The sequence below is a fragment of the Siphateles boraxobius genome, unplaced genomic scaffold (genome assembly GCF_051911475.1).
Source record: "Siphateles boraxobius isolate OS27281-9 unplaced genomic scaffold, OSU_SipBor_1 77, whole genome shotgun sequence".
NCBI lineage: Eukaryota > Metazoa > Chordata > Actinopteri > Cypriniformes > Leuciscidae > Siphateles > Siphateles boraxobius.
Genome location: NW_027509205.1, coordinates 10,529,354 through 10,549,894, shown reverse-complemented (window position 1 = coordinate 10,549,894; position 20,541 = coordinate 10,529,354). Strand labels below are relative to the sequence as shown.

At 45.5% G+C, this 20,541-nt stretch overlaps 1 protein-coding gene across 3 annotated transcripts in view; it reads left to right on the top strand.

Annotated features, from left to right (window-relative positions):
* Positions 1–20,541, top strand: part of stat6 (signal transducer and activator of transcription 6, interleukin-4 induced) — a 70,011-nt gene that overhangs the window by 13,064 nt on the left and 36,406 nt on the right. For all 3 annotated transcript variants that reach the window (XR_013198293.1, XR_013198292.1, XM_077218232.1), the window contains exons 3-5: positions 5,439–5,583; positions 6,338–6,418; positions 6,532–6,733. Coding sequence is in view for 1 of the 3 variants with exons in the window: in XM_077218232.1 (XP_077074347.1) it covers positions 5,439–5,583; positions 6,338–6,418; positions 6,532–6,733 (428 nt within the window). In the remaining 2 variants the exon portion in view is untranslated. The remainder of the gene's footprint in view (positions 1–5,438; positions 5,584–6,337; positions 6,419–6,531; positions 6,734–20,541) is intronic.

Genomic DNA, 20,541 nt, shown 5'->3' with positions numbered 1-20,541 from the left:
GCTCAATTTTTTGATGATAAGTTTTGTTTAGAAAACCTTGAATCCATGTACTAAGCCACTATATCATTAGACATAATCCATGTCATTAGAATCAATGAATCCATGTCATTAGACAGAACGTGCACACATGTGCAGGCCAATGTTTTTTTTGTTTTTTTTTGCGGTGATGACAGTGACGAGCTCAGCCCGCGGTTGGAGTCACGTGACCGCGGTATTGCGGTAATTGTCCCAGCCCTATTGTCAGTTTTATGGCCCTTTGAAATCCGTTTTATTTTTCCAAATTTTAGTCATAAAAAAGCATGTCTAATTAATAAAAATCATGAAACTTATACAATTTAACAACAATTTATTAAACGTTTTAAAAAAGTACATGTTTAGGGACCCATGTCGGTTGGTTGTCAGTTGAGGTCATGGGTCGGTAGGGACTTTTTTTTTCTTTTCTTTTTTTTTGTCCAGTGGCAGCAAGGGATAGGAAGGAAATTATTATTATCATTTAAATTTTTATTTACAGTAGCGATGGAAAAGCTACTCTATTTTTTCTTAACATAGCCTACCTGTACATGTACTCTACCACCTTGTGTGTCCCAGCATGTTACACACACACACACACGCTGATTTTAAATGTGTGCACAGGGGCAAACGGGACGTCAGACGTCTCGTGAGTTCAGTGTTGGAAAGATCAGTTGTTTTAACCATTCATTAAAACGAATCGGTTCAAATGAGTCATTAGTTCGCGAATTGGACGTGTCATTATCGGACGTGTGCGCGTTGTGTGATTATCCCGGCGGTTAGGACATCCCACAAGATTTGTGTCGTCACAGAAAACATTTCATCACTGGATAGTTTTTTCTTTTATTTAAAGTGTGGTTTAAATGTCAGCTGAATGTGTGTCAACGTATTTTAGCACAATTCCCACCCAGCAGTAATTCAGGAAAAAAGAAATCTCCGAATGCTCCACATGAAACTTTAGTCTTCCGACCTTGCCATCGTGTCGATTTATTTTGATTAATATGTGCGAGGGAGAGAGAGCAAGACAGTGCTTAGTTTTGAGACGGTGAAGCCTGTACTTTAACCTGGCTCCGCAGAGAGAGTGCGCGCACGCGACCGGGGCTCTCTCTATATCTCTGCTCGTTCAGTTAATGCGCCCTGTCACAAGCGCAGCAGTGCATCTACATGACAACAACGATGCGTGAACGCCCGTGGCTGCCTCGTTTGTTCGCATTGCTGGAGGACAACAGGCTATACAAATACGGTGCTGTACAAAAAACATAAATTATGGTTCGCCTCAAAGTTTTTTATTTGTGTATTTATTTAATTTGTATTATTTCTTCCCCAAGCTCATAAAATAAATTTGGGTCACACATAAATTGACAGGGTCGGTCGGAAACCTGAACTAAGCAATTTTTTTTCTTATGCCTAATAAGGAAACTGATCCTACTCTCTTCCATTGACCAAAGGTCTTGCCAGCCCATTTTGCGTTGTTCCACACTCTCCCATCTCATCCACTCTCCCTGCTTGGCCTTGGAAATGGCCTTTATACATCTCATCCTCTCCTCCTGCTTTCGCACCTCGTTGACTACCAGCTTCCTCCTTTGAGCTGGGCCTGCCTTGTGCCATTTAGGAGGAGCTAAACTGAGCCCAAAACCCCCTCTTCCATGCTGTACCTGTCCCACGATATCCCCAATTTGAAGGTCAGCCTTTGTCTCGACTACAGATTTCTTTGCTGACCACTTTCTACCAGTTTTTACCACAGGGGCTGCCTCCCTTACACATTTGTCGCGTGACTCTGCTAAAGTCATTTCCAGTCTGACCTTGGCACACTTAAACTCCTCGGTTAAAGCAGAGACTGGCAGCTGCAATACTCCTTTAGGCCGTGTGTCCACCAAAGCGTTTTTAGCCGGCTGAAAACGCTGGACGCTCTGCTGAAAACGCCTAGCTGTGGGCGCTTGAGAGCGTTTTGGCAGCGCTGCGTTTTTTCAGTTGAGACGATTCGTTGCTATGATACAGAATATCCGCAGCACAGTTTACTTGTAACTGATTTCGCAGATAATTTTGTTTCATACTAAAAATTTATTTTTCATCCATTTTGTTCGGTTAGCTCTGCTGGTTGACGTCGTTGTACAGAAAGAATGTTGTGACAGTTGGTCGTGTGGTATTTGTCCCGCCCCTCCTCCACTGTGATTGGACGGCTGTGTAAAAAGTGACAGTGATGAGCGCAGCGTTTTACCCAAAGTTGAACATTTTTCAACTCTCGGCGACCAGTAAAAAACGTCGGGCGCTCAGCACTTGAGCGTTAAATACTCGCTCAGCGCCTCGTTACGCTCATGGCGTTTAAAAAACGCGGCGCTCCCATTGAAAACAATTGGAATTTTACGCCAGCTGCGTGAAAAAACGCTTTGGTGGACACACGGCCTTACTATAAAGTCCCACTCTGCTGAGGCAGCGTGGAACTCCCAACCATTTCCTGATATATGAACTTATTAACGCTTCCAGCTTATCCACTGTTGTCAAAGAAACCTTGAACACAGTCAGTGGCCACTGCAACCTTGGCAGTAGACCAAACTGAAAGCACCAGAGTTTTAGTTTGCCTGGTAGAGCACAGCTGTTTATGCTCTTCAACCCTTCCACTGCTTGTCGTCTAACTTCTCCCACTCGAACTGTGTCCTTTAGATCCCCACCGTACCATCTCCCTAGACTCTTCACAGGCTTCTCAGAAACTGTTGGTATTGCCTCACCATTAATGAAGAATGTTTTATCTACTACCTTTCCTTTAACTATCGAGATGCTCCTTGATTTAGAGGGCTTAAATTGCATTCGTGCCCATTCGATATTATCTGTTAACTTCCCCAATAACCGATTAGTGCAGGCTACTGTTGTAGTCATGGTTGTCATGTCATCCATGTATGCTCTGATTGGTGGTAGTCGCATCCCAGAAGCCAAGCGCTCTCCTCCTACTACCCATCTTGATGCCCTAATGATTACTTCCATTGCCATGGTAAAAGCCAGTGGAGAAATGGTGCATCCTGCCATTATTCCAACCTCTAAGCATTGCCATGCGGTGCTGAATTTTGGAGTTGAGAAACTAAATTGCAAATCTCCAAAATAGGCTTTCACTAAATTTCTTATTGACATTGGTACTCTAAAAAAATCAAATGCTGCCCAAAGAAGCTCATGTGGCACTGAACCATATGCATTAGCCAAATCCAGGAATGTCACATGGAGCTCCTTCCTCTCCTTTTTAGCTGATTGAATTCGTTGCCAGATAACATTGATGTGTTCTAAGCATCCTGAGAACCCCGGAATGCCCGCTTTTTGAACTGAAGTGTCAATGAAGCCATTCTTTAATAGGTAGGTTGACAATAATGCTGAAGAAAATCTTACCTTCGACGTTTAATAGTGAAATAGGACGAAACTGATTGATGCTTGTAGCATCTTTTTCTTTAGGTATAAAGACTCCACCTGCTCGGCGCCATGCTCTAGGTACAACCTGCTTTTCCCATGCCACTTTTATCAATTTCCACAGAATTCGTAGAACTCCTGAAGCAGTCTTGTACACTCTGTACGGAACTCCATTAGGCCCTGGAGATGATGAAGCCCTTGCCTTTCTCACAACCTGCTCTATCTCTTTCCACAAAGGTGCACAGACCTCCATTTGGTATTCTGGTGGATTGATAGGTGGGATATCTGATGGAATCGACATAGGCTCATGCCTTTTTGCATCTGTATGCGGTTCCTCCAACTATCTCTCTAACTCAACCCTAGATGCTTTTAAAGTGCCATTCTTCTCACTGGTGAATAACTTCTTTACGTATTTGAATGGGTCTTTATAGAAATTAGCCCTTGCACGCTCCTTCTTTTTGTAGCGTTTCCGTAGGCGCTCAGCTCTGCGTAATGTTGCAAGCTTATCTTTTATGGCCCTTTTAAGAGATTGAGTCCCTCCTTCTGACTTTTTTCAGCTTTTTTCCATTGCTTCCTCAGCTGTCTCCTTTCTCTAACTAACCCTTCAATTTTCTGCTGCCGTCAAGATACAGCAGGAGTAGTTTTTTACTTTTTCCTTCCTTTTTTCCACACAAAACCTCTCACTTCCATATGCGTAAATGATGTCCCCAAAGTTATCCAGCTTCTTTTCAACTGTACCAGTTAATCTTTCCAATGCAAAGCATAGATCTGCGTTTACCGTGTCCCATGCAGTTTTCTCACAAGCTCTTGGCCATCTAACTCCAGGCCTATGCCCGTTGAGGTTCTTTTCTCTCTTATGCTGGTTAGTCTGACCGGGTTAACAAGTATCAATGTGTTCATCACTAACTGTGCAAACCCTCATCTCCTCTATGACAGGGGTACTGATATCCTGCGAACTGTGGTTTGCTTCCTGTCGCTGGATTTCATTCGACTGACTTGACTGACTTTGTAAGAAGTACTGATCAATGGGAGGCCCTTGTCCCTTCTCCCTCAAGCATTTCATTTTCCCTTGATGAATCTTCAACCGCCTGACCGTTGTCGCCTTGCTCCAGCCGCAGACACAAGCTTGGAGTTCAATGACTTTGCTAACTGCAGAACCTGAACTAGTCTTTTGTGAAGTACTCTCCATACTCATATCCATTTCCATTCCAACGTGTTAACCATGTTGTCCAACATTGAGTCATCTTCCGCCCCTGCTCTCGCAGACTCTAGGGGTATTTTTCTCTTTAATTTCTCAGAAGCCTTGGGCGGGTGTCTCCAGCATCTTGTTAACAAAGAGCTGGATACTGCCGACAAGGGTAACTAACCCTTACCAGCCCCATTGGGGTCTCTTTCCTCCTGTCAGCTGTCTCTCCAGGCTGAGCATGCACACTGTCTCTCACACGCACGCATCATTGTTTTCACGTGAACAGCGTCGAAGACTGACACAGAAGATAAATTGTTGAATAAAGTTGTTATTTTTGTTGTGTTTTTTTTTTGCGCACAAAAAAGTATTCTTGTCGCTTCATAAGATTAAGGTTGAACTACTGTACATGGACTATTTTAACAATGTCTTTACAACCTTCATGGGCCTTGAAAGTGGTGATTACTTTGCCGTCTATTGGGGGTCAGAAAGCTCTCAGATTTCAACCAAAATATCTTCATTTGTGTTCCGAAGATGAACGAAGGTCTTACTTGTTTGGAGCGTAATTAATGACAGAATTTTTATTTTTGGGTGAACTAACCCTTTAAATGGTCTTTTTGCAATTTAATATTCTCAGACACAAATCTATATCACAATTTGATTCAAGTGTACTATCCTCCTTTTTATTTATTCATCAAAAATCTGAGAAATTCCTTGAAATTCCACAAATATACAGTAAATTCGGTTTTCATGACTGGATTCCGCGATTACGTCCGCATTTTCTGCACCGCGGAAATCATAGGGTCCTACAGTAACCAAAGATGACTTAAAAATGTCATGTCTGTGTTTGATTTAGGGAGGACTTTGATCTAGACAACAAGGAGCAGGAGCCTCGGGCCCGAATACTGTTGGATCAGATGGTGCTTTTGCTGCAGGAGGTGGCCCAACAAAACCCTAATGTGGTGGAGAAGGTCAAACTACAACATATCAGCAAGAACTTGGTGTGCACAACAATCCTAACACTCATAATTATTGCTGGCTTGAAGATGCTGCATCATATAAGACAGTTAAAATAATCTTAAATCAGGAGTTTTCAAACTGCGGCACTGGGGTCCATGGAAAATGTGAGAAAAAAAAAGATTTACAGAGCTGTTCTGGAACAATATTTCTAAATTTTAAATTGAATTGGAAAAAGTTTCTCTTCATTTGTGTACATTTAACATTTCTCACTGTAATGATGAGTAGAAAAAGTACAACATGTACAAAATCAACATTTTCTATATTTAATTTGGCTTTTGCTTTGGCTTCAAAACAATAACAATATAAAAGGTAATTATTTCATTTTACAAATAACAAAATGTCTTTAACAGCACACTTTTTCTCATACAGTGTAAATGGGTCCTTATACATGGAAATATATAGCTGCCATTATAGTTTAGGAGGACAGTTCTTCGCAGTACTCATATTTGAGGGCCCATGGCATCAAAAAGTGAAAACTCCTGCTTTAGAGGATCTACATCACCATGTGGGATCCAGTTGTGTTAATTATGTCAAGTTTTTTTTTTTTAAGATTCATTATATGCTATATAACATGAATCATGTTGATTTTCATTTCTTTTACATTGTGAACATGGATCACAATACGGAAAGACTTTTTACTATTGGCAGCCTGCCATGTTGACTTGTGACATTGAGCACACTGTTTGTATTTCTGACTATTTTCTTTACTATGTAACCTCATGAATTATTCCTCAGAGTGTGTACCAGCCACAACCCATGCAACTTGTGAGGACAGTTCGAGATATGCTAAGGAAAGAAAGACACTTGTTAGGACAGGTAGTAAACACGAAAAAAAACTTTAATTCTGAAGTATCAGAACATTTCTGTGTTATATGTAATGTAAATGTCCGTTGTGTCATTGCTCTTTGTGTCTGTGTGTTTGTCTATAGGGTATAGGCTTCCCACCCTTTCAGCCCATGCCTGGGGGTCCTCCAGCTGCCAATGGCACCCCACAACCTGTGAGGGAGGATTCTAAGGCTGATGTGGACAATCTGGTGCTCAAAGTTTTGGAAATTCAGAACTGCCGACAAACGCTTCATCAGCTACAAGAGGATTTGAATTGGGAAAAACAGGAAATGGAGCCCATGCAAGGTAGAAGATCCAAATCTGCTTTGAACAATGTTTAATATGATGGCTTTTGGAGGGTACTCCTGCCAGATTTAATAATGTAAAAATTTCATATTTTGTCAGCTTGATCCTTTTGGACAGTAAAATTAGTGTTAATCAAGTTATAATGAAACTTTGGATATCTGTGTTTTTGAGGAAAAAATATTTTAATATTAATTAACTAGTGTTTCACATTGGCCTGAATTAACTGTTGTTTATACTATGAGGCTCTTGAATGCTTGAATCTGATTGGTTGATGAATGTTCAATTAACATTAGTGTGCAATTAACGCATAGCTAAAGTAGTTCCAGGCAGGTCTTGACCACATTACTGTTCTAAATCCCTTATTTCAAAGGTCCTTACTGCCTACAACAGCAAAACAAAACAAAAAACACAAAACAACACTGACCTAGCAAAAAAATACAATAGGATAAAAATGACACATTTTTTCATGTTTTTTGCCACAAAATTATGTATGGAAAGCACATACTCTCTTTCTCATGCTCTCTCTTCCACTCAAACGCACACATACAGTACAGACACGCACCCGCCAGAAGGGTGTTGTTAGTGCTGCTCTGGCGATTTTATCACTAAAATATTTTAACAACTTAAAAGCTACATGACATTTCTCACTAGCGAGGTAAATGCACTGTTCTTGGATCAGCTATTGGTAGAGACGCTGGTGCCGAACAATGTTGAGAGAAGCGCAGATTCAGGTAATTCACAAATGCTTAATCTTAAAATTAAGCTTAATCTCTCTCTCTCTCTCTCTCTCTCTCTCTCTCTCTCTTTCTCTCTCTCTCTCTCTCTCTCTCTCTCTGCGTGTTGCATGTTGGGAGTCTGGGTGAGGAGGACTGAGTGTGTTTCTGGGAGTGATTGTGAAAAAGTCTTTATTTTTTTCCTTATGTTTCTTTTCCCTTTGTGTTTTTTCTTTTCTTCCCCCTCGTTATTCAACTTAAGTTAAAATAAGGATATAAGTTTCCATCGTGTTTCCGTGGAATTTTAGACACCGGGATGGGCAAACGCCACCTAATCGATCACTCCGAAATGGGTGCAGCTGTGTACCAGAGCCTGGCTTGCTTGACAAAAGAGTACTTGCTTGTACTTGCTTCTAGTTGTGGGAGAGCAAGTAGGTTTAGAAAATATAGTTTCAGCTTCACACGTGAACAAAGCTGTTGTTGTTTTTTTGAGATCTGAATCATAGATTAACCAGTTGACCGTGGGCGGAATATGGGTTAAGGAAATGTTTGTTCCGGTTACCCCACTATCACACCTTTTATTTAGGGATGCACCGATACCACTTTTTAAGGGTCGAGTACGAGTACCGATATTTTTTTCCTGGTACTCGCCGATACCGATACCGATGCCTGTTGTACTGGGGGGGTTCTCGTTTTATGTGGCAATTTTCTAAGAACAACACAATGAGACTAATGAACAAATCAGCATCTTTATTTTCAACAACTTAAATAAACTTAAAAAAATAAATAATTCTTATTGTGCTTATCACAAATTTTCAAAGCCCAAATTTCACAGTGTCCAATAACCTCCAAAGGGCAAAACCAAGGACATAATGAATGTAATTTTTACCTGCCTGTCACAAAGTTGTCAAAGTGCTAAAGAAATCACAGACAACAAGACAATCAAATTTGTCATAAGGTGCCAAAGAAATCACAGAACAAATGTTTAACATAACACTGAGTAACAATGTAATCACAGCCGAAAGTGTAAAGTGAAATATTAGAGTGTATTATTAAATCTAGCAACACTATAACTGCAGGAAGAGTGTTCATAAGAATTAAGAAATATAAGCTAAGGATATACGTGAGGTATCGGTCTTTGGTATCGGGGTATTTTTACGAGTACGAGTACAAGTACATGAGCTTGGTATCGGGCCCGATACCGATACTGGTATCGGTATCGGTGCATCCCTACTTTTATTAATAATGATGTCATCACGAAAGAGTTGCTAAAATTTGGAAAAATAAGCCCAGTGAGTGATTCCTTTAGACTGTAAAAACATTGCACTTAAACGCGTCATTTCTTTCCGCTGCCAAGTCTTAATATTTTTGACGTCGCTGGAGCTTACCTTGGAAGTTTTGTTCCGAGTTAATAAAGGAGAGAACTTATACATGATTTACGCAAGCACTGAAGTGCTTTGAATGTGGTGACCTAGGACACAAACGTTTCACATGCCCACATAAAGACGATCAGCGACCGTCTACATCGCGTGGAGATGTTAACAATGCGAACCAATATCAACAGGATTCAGAACAGAGAACTGAGACACAGTAGAAAGCAGCCTCAGAAGAGGTGAGTGATGTTCATTTAAATGCTGGGGGTATTGAGCAGCTGGTTTGCGTTGCTGAGACTGTAACTGATGTAACTGATGAGTGAAGCTCAGGGAGGTGATGAAGGATTGTGTGAACTCAAAGAAACACAAGCAGGAGTTTCTGAAGAAAATATGACTGATGATTTAGATGAATTGTCTCAATGTACTGATGCTAGTTTGAGAAATGAAGAGCAGTGGTCAGATACATCTGATATGGCAAGAGTGGCTTAAAAAGATATGTATACTCTTGAACAGATCAACTCTTTTTTTTTTTAGATGAAACAAAAGGAAAAGCAGGTGTAGAAGTCTGTGAAAATATTATTATTATTATTTTTTTTCAGATCTTGAAAAGTTTATTGCATCTGTATAGGCAAGGAAAACGTCTCGGTTACGTATGTAACCCTCGTTCCCTGAGTAGGGAACGGAGACGTTACGTCGGATGACGACGTATGGGGTTTCGCTTAGAACACCTATCGACTTCGAGTATTACAAAACGAGCCAATGGCAAAGAAATGCCATGGGTCTGCGGAATTTGTATAGAGTATCTCCGCCTTACCTCGTGGGTATAAAAGGAGGACGCCGGCAACATGCAGATATGTTTCTTCGCTGTGGAGCCAAGACTGAGCTCAGGCGATCCCCGCGGTACAGCGGAAAGTGGCAGGAAGACGTCCCTGAGTAGGGAACGAGGGTTAAATACGTAACCGAGAGGTTCCCTTTCGTTGTCACTCCGAGTTACTTCGGATGACAACGAATGGGGTTACCAGTCTAATCACGCCACCTTCTCGGCTGTCTTCCAGTGCCCTGCGTAAATCTGAGATCCTTGTCGTGAGATTGGCATGGATGAAGGACTCCTATCTAGCACAGGAATACCAAGGTACACTGGGGAGCATATCCCATAGTTTAGAGGAAATATGCAATTATTGCCAACCCAGAGGGGGGGACTTAGAAAATACACATATGACCCAAAGGGATGCATATGGAGAACACTGGGGTGTCCAGCCCCAGGTGGAATATTTCAACCCCAGGGATGGCAAGGTGGCTTGCCAAGGGAAAGACACATGCTCAGAGAGGCTTACAGTGGAAATACACATGTGGGGGTCGCTCAGAGGAGGGACCATGCACACGGGAGGCACCCAGCCAACGCGCAGGCAATAGACACTGGCGCCGATGTCAGGAGTGCTGGAGGAACTCAGGGCTTTCGGAGAAGCTCACCTGAGGAAAATATCGCATGTATCCAGTCCGTGGAGTGGAATGGCGAGCAAGTGAAGACACCTGAGCGGATCCAGTACTAGCTGGTTGAAGCGAGTACATGAGAGGACACTGGCTCCACTCGGAGATTGTAGAATCTGGCGAATGTGTTAGGTGTCGCCCAGCCTGCAGCTCTTCAGATGTCTGTTAGCGAGGCGCCATGCGCTAGAGCCCAAGAGGACGCCACACTCCGGGTGGAGTGGGCAGTCACACCAAGGGGGCACGGTCGACCTTGCTGCTGGTATGCCAAGGCAATGGCGTCCACTATCCAGTGAGACAACCTTTGCTTGGAGAGAGCCTTTCCCTTCAGCTTCCCACCATAACAGACAAAGAGCTGGTCTGAGGTCCTGAAACACTGCGTCGTGTCAACATAGGCGCGGAGAGCGGGTACTGGACAGAGCAGTGCAAGGCTGGGTCTGCCTTCTCCAGGGGCAGCGCTTGCAGGTTCACCACCTGGTCCCGGAAGGGAGTGGTAGGAACCTTGGGCACATATCCAGGCTGGGGTCTCAGGATCACGTGAGAGTAAGCCGGCCCGAATTCCAGTCACGCTTCGTCAACGGAGAATGTGTGCAGGTCCCCTACCCTCTTGATGGAGGCCAGTGCAACCAGGAGCGCTGTCTTCATAGACAGGAATTTAAGCTCGACTGATTGCAGGGGCTCAAATGGAGCACTCTTCAGGGCAGTTAGAACCACTGAGAGGTCCCAAGAGGGAACGAGAGGAGGGCGAGGCGGATTTAGTCTCCTCGCTCCTCTCAGGAACCTGATGACCAGGTCGTGCTTCCCCACCTACTTACCTTCGATGAGGTCATGGTGTGCGGCAGTATCGGCAACATAGACCTTCAGGGTGGAGGGAGACAACCTTCGCTCCAGCCCCTGTTGAAGGAAGGAAAGCACAACGCTGATCGAGCATCTCCGGGGGACTTCTCAGTGAGAAGAGCACCAGCTGACGAAGAGGTTCCACTTCAACGCATAGACGTGTCTCGTGGACGACGCCCTCGCGGAAGTGGTGGTAGCCACCACCGCTGGTGGTAGGGTACTCAAACCTGCCTCGTCCCATCGAGGAGCCACACGTGGAGGTTCCAGAGATCGGGACGAGGGTGCCATAGGGTGCCCCGTACCTGAGGAAGAAGGAGCTTCCTCAAAGGGATCGGCCAGGGAGGTGCTGTCGCGAGGAGAACTAGTTCGGAGAACCAGGTCCGGGCGGGCCAGTACGGCGCGACCAGAATGACCTTCTCCTCGTCCTCCCTGACCTTGCGCAAGTTCTGCGCAAGAAGGCTCACTGGGGGAAACGCATACATGCGGCCCTGCGGCCAGCTGTGCGCCAGAGCATCCGTGCCGAGCGTGCCCTCGGTCAGGGAATAAAACTGGGCGCAATGGGTCGGGTTGTGGGAGGCAAACAGATCTATCTGTGCGTCCCCGAACTGGTCCCAAATCAGCTGGACCGACTGGGGATGGAGTCGCCATTCTCCAGGGAGTGGCTGAAGCCGTGAGAGCTCGTTGGCTGCACAGTTCAGGGCTCCGGGGATATAAATGGAATGAAGCGACCTCAGATGCTTCTGACTCCATATGAGGAGGTGGCGAGCGAGTTGCGACATACGGCGGGAGCGTAGACCACCTTGATGGTTGATGTACGCTACAGTGGCGGTATTGTCTGAGGTTCGACCACGGGGTGAAGGTCTGACGGCAGGTCGGAGTAACTGTTACCCGGAGGGTGCCGTGTTGCCATGCCCAGCTCGGGACTCGGTCGCGAAGCCAAAGCTGAAGCGGTCTCATATGAAGCAATCCGAGCGGCGTTGCCGTGGCTGCAGAAGCCATATGCCCTAGGAGCCTCTGAAAAAGTTTCAGTGGAACCGCACTCTTGCCCTCGAACTGTCTCAGGCAAGTCAGCAGTGACTGCGCGCGCTCGCTCGTAAGCTGCGCGGACATGGCGACCGAGTCGATATCCATACCGAGAAAAGAGATCCTCTGCACGGGGCAAAGTTTGCTCTTCTCCCAGTTGACCCGAAGGCCCCGACGAGCTAGGTGCCGAAGCACTAGGTCCCTGTGTTCGCAAACCTGAACTCGAGAGTGAGCTATGATCAGCCAGTCGCCGATATAACTCAGGATGCGAACAGTCTGTGTCAAGGGAAAATGGAGGCATGAAAGTAGCCGTCCTTCAGGTCGATCGCTGCAAACCAATCCTTGGGCCGTATGCATTCGAAAACGCGTTTGGCGGTGAGCATCTTGAACGGCATCCTGTGAAGGGAGCGGTTCAGTACACGCAAGTCCAGGATTGGCCGTAACCCACCGGTTTTCTTGGGGACAATGTAGTAGGGGCTGTAGAAGCCGGACCTCATCTCGGCTGGAGGGACAGTCTCGATTGCACCCTTCGCCAGCAGGGTGGCAATCTCTGCTCTCATGATGGGGGCATAGCCACGACCAAAGTGGAGCGGACTCCCCAAGCGGGGAGGAGACCGTGCGAACTGAATCGCATAGCCGAGCCTGATGGTCCGCGCGACCCAGCGGGACAGACGGGGAAGCTCTAACCAGGCTCCCAGGAACTGAACCAGCGGGATCATGCGAACCACAGGCGTCCCCCTGGAGGGGCAGCGAAGCGGAGTAACTGGCCCAGACGTGGACGGCATAGCGGCCCGATGTGGGGGCACAGTTAGCAACCGCGCCCTGGCAGAGGGGGCCAGGGGAGGACCAGGCTGGTCGTCCCGCGGGGGCCTGCTCTGCCAGGGGTCTGGCGGCAGAGGGGGACAGGAGTGGGAAAGGGGTGGTCCTGCTACCAACTCCTGGAAAGAACTGAGTCCCATCTCTGAGGAGCCCATCTCAAGAGCGCCGCTTAACCCGGCGTGTAGCGGGGGGCGGGCTGGAGAGGGCTGTGGCGTCCGCCCGAGGCGCCCAGAGCCGGCCCGTGAACGGGCAGGGTGGGAGCCGAGGGAGGGCGCCTTCGGCGGTGGGCAGACCGAGGGATCTGAGCGGACGGCGGGGCCGTCGGGACAGAATCAACGTCAGTCAGCTCATGGGCGGCTGAGACCATCAACCGCACCGCCGAAGAGGCCGACCTGGGATATGGGAATGTCGGACAGACGGGTCCGCGCGCCATCCAGCACATCAGACAGGTTCAGCCACAGAATGGTGAGCATCACCTGACCCAGGTAGCGTACGGCCACTTTCGTCGCTCAGAGAGCAAGGTCAGTGGCGGCGCGCAGCTCAGTGAAGAGCCCTGGGTCAGTCCCGCCCTCGTGCAGGTCCATGAGCATCTGGGTCAGGTGGACCAGCAGAATGACCATGGCATGCAGTGAGGCGGCTGCCAGTCCCGTGGCGCTATAGGATCTCGCCACAAGCGTAGACGAAAAACTACAGGCCACAGGCGGGTGCTTAGGATTGCATCGCAACAGAGCGTTCAGCCGGGGGGACCCCAGTGTACCCATGGGCAGCGGCCCCATCGAGGGGAGGAAAGGCGGATGAGATCAGCGAGCGGTCCCGAGAAGACAAGGGGGTCTTCTAGGACTTCGAGATCTCATCTTGCACGTCCGAGAAGAGAGGTATTGGGGTTTGCCGTGGACGAGGGTCGGCGGCCTTACCCAAAACCCATCGTCCCAGGAAAGCATGGCCGTCATCTCCGGATCAGACTCAGGCACAGCCGTATGCACACTGGAAGGTGGCAGCTGTGACGAGCCCTCACTTCCAGAAGACTCAAACCCACCTAGTGATGCTGCAACAGACATGGCATCTACCTCTGTAGCTTCAACTGAAACACGCGGGCCACCAGAAGGTAGACTCGCGGGAATCAGCAGTTCACTAGCGGGCACCGTCATTGAAGAGGGGGGCTGGGGTCGCGGACACATGGTCGGCGCCTTGATCCAGACCGTAACCCTCAGGTCACCCTGGCCACCAGCCGAAGATCAGGGGGTGGATGAGGGGACTCTCACTCTTGCGAGTTCACCGAGTCTCGACCTATATATGAAGCGATGACCACGTTCCCAGCGAGAACATGAGTCACCCATGAGCGCTGTTCAAGCATGATCAAAGCCCAAACACACTAGACAGCGCTCGTGCCCATCAGAGTCCGATACCAGTCCGCTGCAACCAGAAATGCACGGGCGAGCCGTCTTTAAAAAGACGTGCCGCGTGCGAGCTCTTTTATGAGAGGAGAAAAAAACTCCGCGATGTTGAAGCACACAGGGAGACGCACACACACACTGGCAGATCACTGCACAGATCAGCAGGCACTGTGAGCTCGCTGCAGATCGCCGTCACACCAACACCGGAGAGAGAAGCTCGTCTCGTAGAGCAAAGTCAGAGATGACTGTGGAGTGAAGAAATACTCTTGGCTCCGAAGCGAAAACATATCTGCATGTTGCCGGCGTCCTCCTTTTATACTCTCGAGGTAAGGCAGAGAGACGCTATGCAAATTCCGCAGACCCATGGCATTTCTTTGCCATTGGCTCGTTTTGTAATACTCGAAGTCGATAGGTGTTCTAAGCGAAACCCCATTCGTCGTCATCCGACGTAACTCGGAGTGACAACGAAAAGGAACAAGTAGCCTTGAAGACCTCTCACAGCAGAAGAGCTCCACAAATCAAATAACATGTTATTAGACATGTTAAACAAACAGGGAAAGAACGTATAACGAGGGGAACGGCAAAAGAAAAATGCAATAATAATGATGACTGCTACTTCTTTCTTTCTCTCCCTCTTTCTCATGGAAGTCTTGCGGGTGGGATCTCTAAATGTTAATGAGATGAGAGATGAGAAAAAGAATAGGTTCCTTTCAGAGATTATACATTTGAAATATATAGGTGTGTTTTTTTGTTACAAGAGACTCACAGTGATCAAAGCAATGAGGCTGAATGGGGCCTATGGTGGGAAGGAGAAAAAGTCCTTAGTCATGGGTCCAATTTGAGTGCTGGAGTGACAGTACTTTTTTCCCCTATTGTTAAAGTTGATCCAGGGAGATTGCTGATTGTGAGGGCAGAAATTAGCAATCTTACTTTTCTTTTTGTTGGTGCAGAGAGAATACGGTTATTCACTAAATTAGAAGATTTTTTAAGACCACAACACGATGGAGATCTCATTATATTAGGGGGATATTTCAATTGTACTTTGGACTGTACACAGGACGGGAATAGTGAGGAACCTCATGCACAGAGTGCATTGTGCTTAGCCAATGTGATTAAAAATCTAAACCTATCTAATGTATGGAGAGAACATAATATGTTTACATGTCAGTATACATGAGTGAAGATTAGTAATGAGAAGGATTCTGCTGCATGTTTGGATATATATGTCACATAACATGAGGAATAGAGTTCATACCTCCCGAGGGTCGGCTGCGCCCCTGCCTTCATCTTCATGCAGGAAATGCAGATCAACTACCCTCGGATTATGCACTACAGACAGGGCCTACACCACAGAACTTTATAAATAATTGCTTGCTAGGCCTTCAATAAATTAATGCTTTGTTACATCATTCTATCTCCCGAGTCTTTCTGGTAGAACTGGAGGCCTGTGGCTGTTTTGTTTTCGGATTACACATCAATTCTAAATGTTTGGCCACCAGATTAAATAATGTGCTGCATGAAATCATACATAAAGATACTTACTGCATAAAAGATAGATCTATTGTAGATAACCTACATTTAGTGAGAGATGTGTATGACTATGCTTTTGATAACAAGATTGAATTGGGATTTGTATCATTAGACCAAGAGAAGGCTTTCGATCAGGTGGATCACGGGTGGTTATTGTACACTGAAGCCACGTATACAGTATGATAAAAATGGCTGGTGGCCTAAGTATCCCTGTGAAAGTTCAGGGGGGAATTAGACAAGGCTGTTCCCTTTTGGGGTCAACTTTATAGTATAATTATTGAACCCTTGTTATGTAAACTAAGGAAAGACCTGGCAGGTCTACAAATTTATATTCTAAACTCCCAGCAATCTGTCAAATTATCTGCATATGCGAATGATAATACACTTTTAATCAGAGGAGATGGAGATGTTGAAGTGGTAAAGCATGCTCTGGAGTGCTATGGAAAGGCATCATCCGCCAAAGTTTACTGCTGTAAAAGCGATGCTGTGTGGTGTGGCCAAGTTGCTAAAAGTCCATCACTGCCTGGTGGTTTACAATGGGGAAGAGCATGTTTTAAATATCTGGGGACAATTGTTATCACTTTTTTTGGGGACAATTGAGTACAGAAAGCAAAACTGGAAGGGCAAGTTTGAGAAAGTATGTGCGCGGTTGTCTCATTGGAAAGAGAGCTGTCCTACAGGGAAAGGGTGTTGATATTGTAGCAAATTAGATCTAAGAAATACTAATAATCAGTAATAACTTGTTATAATTGATTATGAATATTAGGAACAGTTAATAGAATTAACTTAAAGGTAGGGTAGGCAATGTGTTTCAAAAACACTTTTTGCCAAATTTGTTTAAACTGTCTTTATATACCAATACATATCTAAAATGTAAGTACTCTGAAAAGGAGTTTTGGCTTAGGAATGAGCTCAGAAGGAAGGGGGTGGGAGGTTCTCTGCTGGATTTTGAAAGTATCGAACAGTTTTCTGCTAGTTTCTCAGACTTACCTACCCTGCCTTTAATGTTGTAAATGAATATTACAATCAACTAACCTGTTTGTCCCGTGAGCACTCAGTGTTAATTGTTTATTAATTCTACGAAATGTACATTTCCGGGGCATGGGAAATGTCTTTCTTACTTTACAGTACTACTAAGAGCAAGTAGTCAAGATCTATGATTACAGTGCTACTAAGAGCAAGTAGTCAATATCTATGATTAGCGACTCCAGTATATGAGCTTGAGACACGGACAACTTTACGTGTGACATGAACAAGATTTTATTAACTAGACTAAACACTTAAACTACTCTAACATACACATACATACATGCATACAGTTTACAAAGGGAAACAGAGCTGAAGCAAAATACAGGAAAGCAAGAAGTTATAGCATTGTTTAAAATTCAGCAGATCAACAGCCTTGAGCAGACCATCAAGTCAAGTCATCCTCATTTATATAGCGCTTTTAACAATGTAGATTGTTTCAAAGCAGCTTTACAGAGATAAACATATAATTTAAGGTAACAGAGATTGGTTTGGTTTTATAGTGGCTCTTAAAAAATGTTTTTTCCAGCTAAAGTTAGTTTTGATTGATTCACTTCCGTCTAAATGATCATTTGTTATTAAATTAGTGGCCGCTAAGACGACACCGTTCTCTCTAAACAGACTTTAAACGTGAACCTGTGATAGACACTGATGGCGTTCACATGCGCATAAAGAATTGATTCTATAGTTATGTGCGTTTGAATATATGTGCGCAGGTTTGTAATTCCTTACAAACCATGCCTAAACAAACTACTTGTCTATAAATTTTGATGCAGAATTTTTATTTTATCTTATCACTTTGGGTAGGTACGCGAATCGAAAAATTCCACAACGCTTTATCTGTAGAGTGGTATAGGGATCCTCCATAGGGAGAGGCTAGTTGGCACTTCAGCACTGCATTGTCATCAGGTCCAGGCGAAAGTCCTTCGTCAGATGTGGAAACGGCCTGGATCCGGCAGGCTGCGGGAAAACCTCGGGATAAACAAAGACACTAAAATTAGCAAAGATGCCATTCTTCTTATGATGTAACGAGTACATCAGGATTTGAGGGAAGTGTTCCCAGTTCCGGCTGACCTAATCTAAGCAGCATAATATTGAATTATAGAAGGCTATAGAGTGTTATGTAAATGCTAGGTCAAAGAGATGTGTTTTTAGTCTAGCTTTGAACTGACAGACTGTGTCTGCTTCCCGGACAATGTTAGGAAGATTGTTCCAAAGTTTTGGTGCTAAATAGGAAAAGGATCTACCGCCAGCAGTCGATTTAGATATTCTAGGTATTATCAACTGGCCGGAGTTTTGAGATCGCAATAGACGTGAAGGACTATAATGCGTTAAGAGCTCGCTCAAGTACTGGGGAGCTAAACCATTTAGTGCTTTGTAAGTAATCAGCAATATTTTAAAATTTATACGATGTTTAATAGGGAGCCAATGCAGTGTTGACAGAACCGGGCTAATATGGTCGTACTTCCTGGTTCTGGTAAACCATCAGTTTAGTTCTAACACGCCCTTCTTTTAAAAGGGGTAAGGATACTTAATTTATCAAATAATGAGACTAAGTTTGATACTTGCATGTCTCGCCCATTTGAATTAACTGTCCTGATGCAATTTGTATAGGCTCCAGTTGATCTTTGCTGATGTTTTCTTGATGAGAGAGAACCAGTTGGAGTCAGAGGATCTTTGGTGAATGGAAAGACAAGGCCGCAGCCTGGCACAACCATGGGTGTCTTTAGAAAACTTATAGTTCAGCATCATCTTCACATTAGGATTTCAGAAAGGGTCTTTAAGGGTAAAAGAGCTGATCTTGTGATCAGTGGTTTTTAAAGCGTGGAGATGTCACACCCTCTGGAGGTGTGTGAGCCAATAAGAAGTTGTCCCTTTGGAGGGAGATTTTACGACTCTTTGTGTTCTAGTAGGGTATTTGAATATGTAATTTCATTGTGTGTTTAAGAAAAAGAATCTCCAAGATTTTTATATTACCCATGCATCACAAAGTTAGCAAAATGTAATGTAAATTAACAAATGGGGAACGAAGATTGGAGTTTATGGAGACTCAGAGACGCACTGGTTCTGGCTCTGCCAAGGGAAAGACCACGGCAGCCTTACCGTGGAAGAATAGCCTACACATATGGGAACGCTGTAGGGATCACAACATATAGACCCAGCCTAGCACAAGTTCCACCAGTGCATACGAGTGTTAGGCCTGGCATTGGACGCTTCGGCACGTCCGGTGCCGAAGGGAGACATGGAGTTTTGCAGAGGTCTGGATGTGGGTGCCATACAGTGCCCCGTCCCTGAGAGAGGGTTTCCTCCCTCAGAGGAATGGGCCAGGGAGGGGCTGTCGAGAAGAGCTTAGTTTTGGGAACTTGGTCCGGTTGGGCCAATAAGGGGAAACTAGCAAGACCTGCTCCTCTATCTCCCTGACTTTGGACAGTGTCTGTGCAAGAAGGATCAATGGAGGAAACGCATACTTTCGGAGGCCCGGGGCCAGCTGTGTGCCAGTGCCTCCATGCCTAGGGTCCCCTCAGTCAGAGAGTAAAACAACAGGCAATGGGATGAGTCCGGAGAGGCAACAGATCTATCTGTGTGGCCCCAAAGTTATCAGACCAGCTGGACCGCCTGTGGATGGTGTCTCCACTCTCCCTGGGCCACATGCTGTCATGAGGGCTCGTCGGCGGCACGATTGAGCAGGCCGGGAATATAGGTGGCATGAAGCAACCTTTAGAAGCTTCTGACTCCATAGGAGGAGGTGGCGGGCGAGTTGCGACATGCGAGGGAAGCGTAGCGCAACGGTTGCAGTGTTGTCCGTACGGACCAGTACATGCTTGCCAAGCGGTGGCATTTTGAGGCATCTGAAAGAAAGGTGTACTGGTAGCAACTCAAGGAAGTTTATGTGCCAATGCAGTTGGGGGCCAGTCCAGATCCCCGTTACTGCATGCCCGTTATATGTGGCCCCCCAGCCGGTGTTGGTGGACACTTGTTCTAGGAGCACTCTGGCCCGGAGAAACGAAGGTCTGATCATGGGCTGAGGGCTTGGCGGCAGGCTGGGGTGATTGTCACACGGAGCGTGCCGCTCTGCCACGGCCACCTCGGAACCCGGCTGTGAAGTCAGTGCTGAAGCCAGTGGCGCATAAAGTGGGTACCATCCACTTATTTAGCTGCTGTCGCATCCCTGATGCGGCGCATAGGGGCGCCGCATCATGGGGGCGCCAAAGCGATGGTTAAAAAAAAAATCTAATTTATATAAGTTATATAAATTTATTTAAAAGTTCTATAAGTTAAATATAAAAAAAGTTATATACATTTTAAAGGACTAACAGGCTAGAATAGGCGCCGGCCCCCTCATAAAATTCCATCATAGAATTTATTTTGACATAGAAGGGTAATATCGCGAGCGGGCGCGTGAGCGCTGAGTGGACAGTACATTAGTGAGTTGTCGTTGAAACTTGAAAAAGATGGATAAAGCAAAAAAGCTGTCGGGAGCTAAAAATAGAAAAAGAAAGAGGGAAAAGGAGATGGCATGTCAACTCAAGGGATGCGACTAGGGATGGGAATTGATAAGATTTTATCAATATCAATGCCACTAACGATTCTGCTTATCGATCCGATTC